This window comes from Microchirus variegatus, assembly GCF_963457635.1.
Source record: "Microchirus variegatus genome assembly, chromosome: 7".
Lineage (NCBI taxonomy): Eukaryota > Metazoa > Chordata > Actinopteri > Pleuronectiformes > Soleidae > Microchirus > Microchirus variegatus.
In genome coordinates, this window is record NC_139808.1 from 14,805,221 (window position 1) to 14,816,538 (window position 11,318).

Here is an 11,318-nt window from a genome sequence, read left to right on the forward strand (position 1 = left end):
GAAGAGCCAAATGAGCTTCCAGGTGACCGTGTGTCATGAGGACACGCACCGGGGGAGAACAGAGGAGATTAAAACAAAGTTGAAGAAGAAGAAGAAGAACATACTGCCCACAGGGAGAGCCTGAGGAGGGAAACGAACAGAGGAGTCCGGTCCCAGCCTGATATGCAGTGCACCAGGAGGCCACTCTCATCTGGAACAACACAACAACACCTACATCATTTCTAAAGAATCATACATGCGTTATGAAAAGATTTCACAGCACTTCATTAAAATGACATTATAACACAGGGTATATCCTTCCTTTGCTCTCAAACAGCCTCAGTTCAATAAATGGTATATAAAAATAGACTAGAGGGTAAAGACGTCCGTTTGCATCAGCTCATACAGTATATAACGTCAATGATTATTTCCCTGAGTTTGAGTTGACCCATTACTTCTTCCCCAGTATAAGACCAAGATAAGAACTGGGAGTGTTTAAAATCGCAGTTAACTGCCATGTTCACAGTTCATGCCGATGATTGATGTCACGTGGGCTACATCTTGCACAGTCTTTCCGCCATCACATGGCTGCACTACATCTCCTGTTCTACCAAAAGGTTTTCTACTGTTTTCATGTTCATGAAATCAGACACACAGTGTACAAACGCTCTTGCAACTCACCAACAAATGAGTAAATCTTCATTCACATGCATTAATGAATGAATAAATCAAGTTTTTTTTTTTACATATATATAAAAACTGAGACCAAAACAGAAAATGAGATGATGTAACTGGGAAGTCAGAAGTGCAAAATTCTTAGTAACAAAATAAATATTCAGTGTGTTGGAAGTAAATAAAGCATGAACATAGTTTTTCTTTGATTTAATTACATCACTCTTGCGATGAAGCTTGACATCCTACTAGTTTAAAAAATAAATAAAACCTTGAACATCTACGTGTGACCACAGCATTCACTCAACTCAGACGCAGAATATGGAAAGTAAACATCAGTTCTCTGTCAGCAGGGATGTATGATGTAAGCCCATAATCTGCCTGCAGTGACTGTGCATGTGCGACACAAATGGAAGTGTTAGAATTGTACAAACACCACCTACCATCACTGTTGATGATGTGGAGTAGCAGCTTCAGGTAGTTTTGGGTCTGCTCCACCAGGTCCCATGACTGATCAACACAAACACACCAACACAAAGCGGTGAAAAGTGAGTCAAAACAACCAAATTAAATATAATATGTGTTGATTATGGTAGCAGACATTTAAAGTATCCAGCTCAAAGTAGTATTTTTTGATTTTAGTTAAAGTCACTGTGAGTGGGTTTCCATAATGTCTGGCTTTACAGCATAAGTCACAGTATGACTGCTGCTATATTATATGTACTGTGTATGTGCTGTGTATAAGTGCTTTTGAATTACAACTAGAGCAATTTGCAGGTTAAACAACAGATGGCACTAATGCACCACAAATAGTAAGAAGAGGTAGTAACCTGGTATTGGGCCCAGTCAATATTCAAGTTCCGAGTAAAGCACACAGGGATTGTCAAGGGAGCGTCCACATAATCCTGTCAAAGAACACACAGTGTCATCAGATTAACACAGAGACAAACTGTCAATCATCTATCACTTATTACATACTTCCGACTAATAATTATTAAATAAGCTAAATGTATATTTTCATTTACAGCACAAAAGAAGACTGTGCTGTCAGATTGCTGAGGAGGAAAAGTGTCTTTCTCTCACAGATCCCTTGATTCACATGATGCCGAAAGTTATTATTGTACTGCTAATCAATAATGCCAAAAAACCTTCAGTGGAATCACTTTCAGGATACTTATTTCTTCCATTTAGACTAATCTTAATTACAGTGAGTTCTCCACAAAGGCCTGGATGACCACTAACCACTACTTATTAATGATAAGCTGATTATTGCTTAGCAGGGCTGAGTGGATAATAGAAATTGCATCAGTATTTCCACATAAGCTCACCGTACCTGATTCCAGTTGAACACCAGACCCTCGGCTGTATAGTCTCTGTCTTTGTAGTCCTTAAAAAACTCACACCCTGAATAAAGACAACGTGAAGGTTAACAATCAATCAAATCATTAAACATCAAACTCCAAACTAATGTCTCCAAATAACAAAGAGGAGATGACTTTACACCAACATATTGATGTTACATTTCATTTCAGTGGAGAATATTGTCACATTTAAACTGTATGATGATGACAGTGGTGGATGCATAGTGTCTAACTGTTTTTGTTGTTTTTGGTGATAGTGAAGTAGTGGTGGTATCTATAAATACAAATGTGTTTGAACACATTCTTAGAAATGTGTAAGAGCTAATTCTAAGCTGGGGATTTTATCCATTTAATAAAAAACATGACTGTCTTTTTTGTTTGTTTGTTTGTTGCGGGGTCTATTTAAAAAAATAAAAAATGAGGCTAACGTAATAACCTCTCTGATGAAAGCAAAAATAAGGGCTTCAGATTGCACATAGACTGGTCTGGTACAGTTCTTCTTTTGTCTTCCTGAGGCTCAGGAGATCACATGTTTGTAATGTCACAACACTTAAGTCATCGCAGAGAGACCGAGAGAAAAGCCAAAACAACCAGCAGAAGGTTTTCTTTTTCCCTTTCCCCAACCACATTCTGAAAGTTATGGAACTAGATGGTCGTTTTTAAGTTGTTATTTAGGTTTTCTCTGAGTATACAGATCAAAGACAGGCAGTTTTACTGTGAAGAGTGTAAATTGCTGCACCTGGACCAAAAAAAAAGAACAGACTCTCATTACTCTCTGCTATGTCATATTTATTCACATCCACAGTTGCATCAATTTTTCACCAAGATCTTTATGATGGGAGAGTTTGGCCTCTGTGTTACAAATCCCAAAGTTACTCAGTGGGATTAAGGTCTGGTCTGGACTCTGGTGGACAATCCATGAATGAAAATGATGATGCATGCTCCCTTGACCACCGTCTTTCACAATTTCTTGAAATATGCCTAAAAAAACTGGTCAAGCTGGTTAGACCTGACCAACTGAAGCAACCAAGTATGTGTTTTTTTAGGAGCCAGCCAGTGTACACAATACAGACATAAAGACACTCATGTAACTGGTGTAGTGTTTAAAAATAAATAAATAAAGAATTCAGTTGTGGCTAATTACCTGGATAAGGCACAGAGAGCAAGGTGAAGTCTGCATAGCGTTGGGCCTTGTCTGCCTTCTCAGAGGACGTCACACTGCACGGACAGTGAGACACAGCATTAGTTAACATTTTGGCACATATCCAGAATGACACAAAAAGCTAATTTTGTCATTTGTCTGCATGTTTTAATTATATACAGCAGTGGCAAGTATGCGAGTACTTTAAACCTGATTTTCTCCAATAACAAGATATAGCGTGAGATCCGATCTCATAAACAATTCTATTTTTGATAAATAGTGTTATGTGTATCAAACCCACATTCTATACTCTTAGATTTAATAACAGGTCATTTAGCAGCAGTGACCTGAAAAAAACAAGCTCTCCCAGTAGCAGCAGCTCACACGTGTCCAACAACCAGGAGGAATTTATGACCACGGTTCCAAAAAGAGCTTGCGCAGCTTCACTTGTAAACACACTGATAAAGTCAGGATTTCAGCTTATACTCATTCAGAGCTGTTCAGGACAAGAGGCAGCAAAGCTTCAAACCATGATGTTCCCTCCTCTGCACTTTTTTTTGGATGATGTTTTCATGCTGGTATGCAGTGAACAGTTTACACCATATATAGCACTGCATGTGCTTCCCAAACGCGTCGAGCTTAATCTGTCCACAAGATTTCCAGGAAGTGTTGCGGAGTGTCACCCTTCTCTTTGGCAAAACTCTGAGCGCGGTGTTGCTTTGAAATCCTGCCTTGAATTAGTATGTAGTATTAGTATGGGGTTCTTTTCTAGCTCACTCATCTGTTTCTGTGCTGTGCATTTTACAGTCCTCTTCGCTGGACAATATTTTAACTCTGAGACCTCTCTTTTGTGATTGGGCTGGGCAATTATTCTACAACAATCATTAAAGCATTATGATTTTCCTTCAAAGTTCAACGTTTAAAATAACTATTTTGATTCATCAATTTGAGTTTGTTTTTTGTATACCTATCAATCTTTTTCACAATTTTGCATCAATAATTGAGATAATAATCAGAGTAACAGAGTACATAATAAGGTAACTGTTAGTCAAAGCCCTGACACAAATTGCAAAATGTTAATCAAAAAAAAAAATGTGTACATAATCAATTGCCCATAATAGCACCTGCAACATCTGGACCACATGTAATCTACCAACTGCCACCAGCATCCACAGTGAATAAGCCCTCAACATACACAGCATGGTATTATAAGCAGGCCTGAGGCCTCGTGTTAGATATTTAAAACGGCACACTGCACACAAACCCTCTCCTAACTCAGTTAAAGGCAAAAGCTGCAGCAATCTGCAGAGTCAGTGGTCAAACGCCTTCCGTGTGGCCTCTTTCTACAAAGTCCACCGCAAACAGTGACCTAAATAACAACCGGAATGTGAATACTGTTCCTTACTTTAGGCCAAACTTAACCTTCTTGTTTTCCACCATCAGGTCACAGATGTAGCGAACCGAGAGGTAACGCAGCAGCTTAATGTCGTGGCCTCGAACCTTGTCAAAGAGCTGCGAGTCCCCGTTCCTGAGGACAGAGAGGAGAACAGTGTGCATGTGTGTCTTCATTTAGATCTAGTGGAAGAAAACTGTTGGTTTTTCTAGTCAATGTCTCACTTTTAAAAATGGATAAAAGAATCAGTTTTCACCTCCACTGAGAACATTCACTGTTTTCTTTAATGTCATCACACATAATGAGTGTCACACTCCCAGATAAGCTGGTGTCTGGTGCTCACTGGACACTAATCTTGTTAAAGTAATCTGATTACCTGACGGCACTTTCATCCTCTGGAACCTCCTCTGATTCTGTCCACGTGTCATCACTGCCCCCTACAAAACACAAAAGCACACAAAATGAACACGTGAACGCCATTAGCAGTTTTAAACATGAAAACAGGCAGGTTTAAGTGGCTAAGTTAAAAACACAATATACACAACAGATTAATGTGATTCATTGCGTGTATAAAGTATTCTTTGAATGATAATCATGTATATAATTTTGTTTAAATCAAAACAAAAACACAGTCCGCAGCTTAATTGTTGGTTCATGAACTCAATTATTTTTCTTTTTTGGGGGGAGGGGGGGACACATTTGGCACAACATGGAACACATTTTAAAATTGTGGCCAGTTCCTACAAAATTTAAAAAAACAAGATTATCGAGTACTGCTGGTTCTTGCTTTTGGAACTTCAAAATAAATCATTAGCAGTGTAAATATGCAAGTCACACACATAATATATAAACAATTTTCCACATTTATCCAGATAATGGAAAATCACAAAGATAATCTCATTATGCTAACTTCTTAAAATGTGTACTCTCATCTGCTCGTGGGAACATCAAGTCCTTGATGGAAAAATGTCTGACAACTGCTGAATCTATGACAGATCAGAGAGCTCACACGAAACTCAAAAATAAATGAATTAACATACTCCCATGGAAAATAAGTCAGCCACAACTTCCCCTCATGTTGTGACCAAAGTTGCTAAATTTACGTGTGTGTGTGTGTGTGTGTGTGGTACCTGAAAAGATGTAGTTGTAGCCTGTGCGTCCGTACAGTTCCCCCCAGCCCGCCAGAGTGGACGACCGGCAAATATGCTGCAGTGAGGAAGAGACGTTGTAAAAATCAGAGTCAGACGACGGTGTTTGACTGCTCGTACCATCAAACAATAATTCATTCTTTGCCACCTGTCTGGCCACATTTGCCACCTGTCTGGCCACATTGAGAAAGGAGAAGTGTGATGGCCTTTGAAAATCAGAATGTTTTGTTCTAAGGCAAGGTGTCTGGTGGAGGTGTTTCTCATTTTAGCTGCATTAAATTGGTGGTTACACTGGGTTTCAGTTCTTTATTTGAGTTCAGTCTTATAACATAATGCAAATCTGAACAAAGTTATGTGCACATTTAAGATTAATTTTCTTGTTTTCTAAAGTAGAAGAGACAATAGAAGTGAGATCTATGGAAAAGATGGATGAACAAAATAGAATGGAAAATTAATCTGCAATTAAACTGATTCTATTCAAGATCTTGTCATCACTTAAAGGAGGGAAGATGTCAACCTGTTCAAGTAACTAAGAATAAAGAAAAGAATAACCCGCTAACTTCCAATATGGCACCAAATACATGATGATAATATACCAATATTGTGATAAAGCAATAATATAACACAAAAACAATTATAAATTTAATCATCACGATATTCATCTAACCGAAGACTACAAAATGCCAAAAAAGTTCATATGCAGGATCATTTTCACCACTTTCCTGCAGTCAGCTTTGGTTGTACACTTCATATTACTGTTATTCTTTTGAATATTTTATTGCGTAAAATAGACCTGTAAAAAATAAAAAAGAGAATGGAGGTGGAAAGAAAAAGGGGAAAAAATCCTCACTTCCTGCCCAGGACTTGGATAGCTTGGTTGTGTGTAGTCTGAGCTGAAGTGTTTTCCATACTAGATAATACGTCTATCTGGAAAATGTGTTTTAACACTTAATATTAAAGTTAAATGATAACCCCTAAGAGAGGAGAGTGCAGAGTATACAGTTTTGGTGCAATACCTTGCCGTTGTAGAGGATGACGGGGCAGACAAAGCGCCCTCTGCAGCGAGCCAGCTTACTCCGGTTCACAAGGTCTTGCAGCTTACTGATCTGTACTGTGCTCTCAAACCTGGACCCAAAAAAACACACATCATCATTCATTAGACAGCCAATTAAAATCTAATTTAGAATGTTACAGGGACAATTTCATCACAAAGCACTTGAAGACATTTAGTGTTAACTGGTAATTACACACTGTAGCAACAGCTGAACGAACACGGCCCCAAAAATAAACAACTGTTCTTTTCTTCTTATGCTGTGGGATAATTAAACCTCGGCCACAACTCCAGCTGACTCAATTCAGTAATCATTTAAATGATTGGACTGTTTATTTCACTGCCACTAATTTCCCAAGAACGCTCACATACTATCATATAAAGCAGTCACTTCTAAAGTATGGGCTGTGGCCCCCTAGTTGGCTGTGATGGTACTGCAGGTGGGCCGTGAAATGAATCGAATATATAAAAAAAATAGATAAATATGTTTTAATTGTCAGTCAGTCAGCATACAGCTGGGTCGCGGGGGTGATGTGCCTATCTCAGCTGACAACCTTCCAAATACAACATGGAGCCCAGCTGTAATAACCACATACATGTGATGAAAGACATGCAAGTTCAGAAATAAAGAGAAGTGGACTGATTATTAATCTGCACTGAACTTTTCTACTCCATGTTCACATGAAAACAATAGAATATATGGGAATTATTGATCTAGTCTCTTGTGTTGATCAGTCATGATTTAAGGTTTGTGTGTGGACCTCAGAATTAAATAAGTTACAAAGAACATTCCACTGTTTAGGTAATCAACACTTAACGGACAAACCTATCTAGAAGCTTTAGTTCCTGAAATGCGTAAAAAGCATCTGATTATGCTTTATCTTACAGGTATGAAAACTGTGATTCAATTCAATTCATTTTCAATTCTTCACCATTGAAAATTCTCCTCCCAGGTCAGAGCAATATAGCCAAAACATTTTACGATGTAAAGGCTTCAAATCAGTGGAAAAATATTATGTGTTATGGAAACTGTGTGTTATTTGAAGTAACTGGTTGAAGAAACCAGTTAAATGTTTTTTTTCTTTATAGACAATAAACAAACACAGAGACATTTTCCAAATCTGAGGCAAAGCATTCATTGCATTTAGGTGTCGAACCTCTGTTTTATTGTTATTGAAGAAATGATATTGCAATATATTGTTACTTGATTTATCACCCAGCCCTAGATCCGGGTAGAATGTTTGATTGCTTGTGGGAAACATGTAGAGATTGGCAGCAGTCATAAGTGCAAGATGCAGACTCAGGCCCAGGATATTCACCACGAGGATTTCCCTATCACTGAAATGCTATACTCTCTTTTATAACAATAATAATAAGCTGTATTTATAAGAAAAGTGCTTAACAGTCCAATCAAGCCTCATCAAATATTTCAGGCCATTTGCCTGGTAAGGCAAGGAAAAAAAGAGAAGCCCAACCGTTCACACAATGAGCAAGCCCTAGGTGTCTTGTTGAGTCAAACGGTCACAAAACGTGCAGGAATAAAAAATAGCTGCGTCATTTTTGTCTGTTTTGTCGCATTCGATGTCATTGTTCGTTGTTGTCGCACCATGTATGGGGCCTTCAGTTCAGCCCACGCTCTGCCTACCAGGTAAAGGTACTGTTCTCAGTCAAAACGCAAGCCTGACCCATGACTTTACCATTCCAAACTGTACCGTAGTGTACCAAACTGAACCGTACCATGGTGGAAATACAGCAAAAGATGACCGAAAGGGATTAACAAGGAGAGATGAGAGACAGGGAGAAAACAAATCAATCATCAAACAATACAAAAAGAAAGAAGGGCAGCTCTTCAGTAGATGAAGCAAGGGCTGCTTGATTTAAGTTTTATCATAATATTGATTTGTCAGACAACAATGCAAGTGAATGCTCATTGTGAATCCTTTTGCTAAAGAAGATCTTCCTTCTACAGCACTCTATAGGACAGTGAATCTGTATTTACCATCAGTGGAGACATGGATTTACTGAGTCAATGCTCTGGAAAAAAAAACAGAACCTCGTGTGACAGATCTGTCACTTCAACCCTCTGCTCATTGGATGCAACAGAGAGGTCAGAGATGGAGGCTGATCTTTGCTCCCTACACCAAAGTAAGGCGAGTATGATTAAAGGAGCAACAAAACAAACAACAAGTAATAGGTAACTGAGTGGAGTGGACTTTGTATCGGAAAATGATTTGACAGTCAAGAGTGGTAGAGAGATTACCTGTCGCTCGCAGTGTCTGCACATTCATACTCCAGGAAAACAATCTGACGTGGGTAATGGCCACACACTTCTCCATTGGCGTTATGGATGACACTGTACTTGTAATCTCTGGCAAACAACTCCAGACAACGCTTCTCAATCACCTCCACCTGAGGAAAGACAACAACAAATATTACGTCAGCCGTTATCTCGATGATTGAGCAACAGCATATACGTTGATTTCTGAGTAATTCAACATAATCTCATTAACTACAGTTCACAGGTAAATAAGAGCATCTCGTAGAGTTTACTGCACACACGTGACAATCACGGCTGAACCAAACGATTCATGTGACACATGAAGTTTAATGTGTTAATCGTTAATCTGTTTCGGTCTGAGCTTCAGCATATGACTGGCTATAAACTGCATATAAACTGCAACAGATGTGAGGAACCTACTGACAAAGACCCAAGTCTCTATGTTACAGCCAAAAGATTATGTTTCACAAACTCATAGTAGTAGCAAAATGGGATTGTTGTTAGTTAAACGCGCCCCTAAGAGGTTCATACAAAAATGAGGGTCCATATCAGACAAGTGTTCCAAGCATACATACCCAATCTCACCTTCTATTCCAGAAACGTTTTTTCTTGCTGGGTTAAACCCACTTTAATACATCTCCGTATTCTTTGAGCATTAAGGTGTATATTCTTCATTGTCTCTTTCGATTGAGTAAAACTAGGTTCTATGCAGGTTAATAGTGCATGAAGGGCTGAAAATACAGGACATACATTTCACTGTTTTGATTGGTGTTGTGTTTGTCTGGAAGGTGTGTGATCAATGTAGCCCCCCCCCCCCCCCCCCCTAGGTCCTGCCGTGGGGGCCCTGCAAAGATGCATGTAACACACCTGTCTATATGAAGACATTGTGAATTTATTTAGACTGTGTGATGTTTAATGGCAGGTTGTTACCATAAAGTAATGAGTCAAATATTACCCGGGGAGTGACTTCCTTTGCTCTGTACTGCATCTTGGAAAACAAGTCTATCAAATCCGCTATTTCCTCGCTCCTTCTGATCGACAACCCCGGCCCCGTGAATCCACTGGCCGGGGAGCAAGAGGATGCGGCCATCATCGCGCCTCGACCCGCGGCGGCGGTGGCCTCCAGCCGAACTCGACCTCCTTCAAACACCGCAGAGCCTTGACCTGTGGATCGGGAAGACCGACCAGGCCATCCCTTCCCAGGCAGCTTCTTCCTGACTGCCCGCTTGAGGGGGCCGGAGCCGGGGGCTCTTCCTGAATTCAGGGCACCGGCGAGCTGCAGCACTCTCCACACAGAAGCCGTGCTCGCACAGCCAGCCTCTCACACCGCGGCGGCGGCGGCTGCTGCAGCTACTGAGTTAGCACGGCGAGCAAACACACTACTCCAGCGTTCCACCACGGTGTTGTTCGTATCCACTGACCCGGAACCTTCAAGGGTTAACCCGACACAGTTTCAGACTATTTTAGTCCTCCACCACATCACCGCTGTTTAGTCTGACATGAAGTAAAGCGAAGTCTGGTTTTCCTCCTGACACCAGCTCACCGACCTCCAGTCAGCTGTGGTCAGGAAAGCTCCAGGATCTTTCCCGGCCTGCTCACGTTTCCTCAATGTCACGTCTTCATGTCGCATTGGTGACCACGGCCACGGCGGTGAGGGATTTAGAATAATGCATAGGCGTGAGTCCCGAGGCTGCACCACCTTACGCGGGTGTGCGTGTTAGAAGTGGCGGAGAGCTTCGACAGTAGACAGCTGTGTTGCAATCCAGGCTGCGAGTACAGCGGGCAGTAAACAGGAAGTGAAAGAGCACCACGTGACATCTCCAGCCGTTCCCATTTAAATGACGTCAGAGATGTTTTGAAATGTTGACTGAGCGTTCGACCTGTAATTGGAAGAAAATCTGGATGATGATCCCTCATTTTATCAATAATGTGAAGGAGGTGTCCTCTAAAATTATTCACAAATATTATAAAATAAATAAATAAATAAAATAAAATAAAATAAAAGAGATTTTAACTTAATCACATGAATCAGACAGCAGGGTACATACACTCAACTGTTTGTTGTTGTTTACAAGATATTTACAATAAACAACGTAGTTAATCACATTTATTTAAATACAAAAATACAAATATTCAGGGGCAGCGCTTGGTTAAAGGGCTGGGTTGCCCCTGAGCAAGGCACCTGATAAGTGCTGACCACTGATCCTGTGTGCCTGGCTTGTGTGTGTTCACTAATGGTGTGTAATACGGATGGGTTGGATGCAGAGGTCAAATTCTCAATCCCTGATTGGTCAT

At 40.2% G+C, this 11,318-nt stretch overlaps 1 protein-coding gene across 4 annotated transcripts in view; it reads right to left on the reverse strand.

Annotated features, from left to right (window-relative positions):
* Nucleotides 1-10,770, reverse strand: part of mtmr14 (myotubularin related protein 14) — a 123,732-nt gene extending 112,962 nt beyond the window's left edge. For all 4 annotated transcript variants that reach the window (XR_014592876.1, XM_083892399.1, XM_083892398.1 and 1 more), the window contains exons 1-11: nt 9,979-10,770; nt 9,006-9,154; nt 6,711-6,819; nt 5,677-5,752; nt 4,923-4,983; nt 4,559-4,681; nt 3,157-3,230; nt 1,985-2,055; nt 1,482-1,556; nt 1,095-1,161; nt 105-190 (exon numbers count right to left, since the gene is read on the reverse strand). Coding sequence is in view for 3 of the 4 variants with exons in the window: in XM_083892399.1 (XP_083748525.1) it covers nt 105-190; nt 1,095-1,161; nt 1,482-1,556; nt 1,985-2,055; nt 3,157-3,230; nt 4,559-4,681; nt 4,923-4,983; nt 5,677-5,752; nt 6,711-6,819; nt 9,006-9,154; nt 9,979-10,116 (1,029 nt within the window). In the remaining variant the exon portion in view is untranslated. The remainder of the gene's footprint in view (nt 1-104; nt 191-1,094; nt 1,162-1,481; nt 1,557-1,984; nt 2,056-3,156; nt 3,231-4,558; nt 4,682-4,922; nt 4,984-5,676; nt 5,753-6,710; nt 6,820-9,005; nt 9,155-9,978) is intronic.
* Nucleotides 10,771-11,318: the final 548 nt, after the last annotated feature.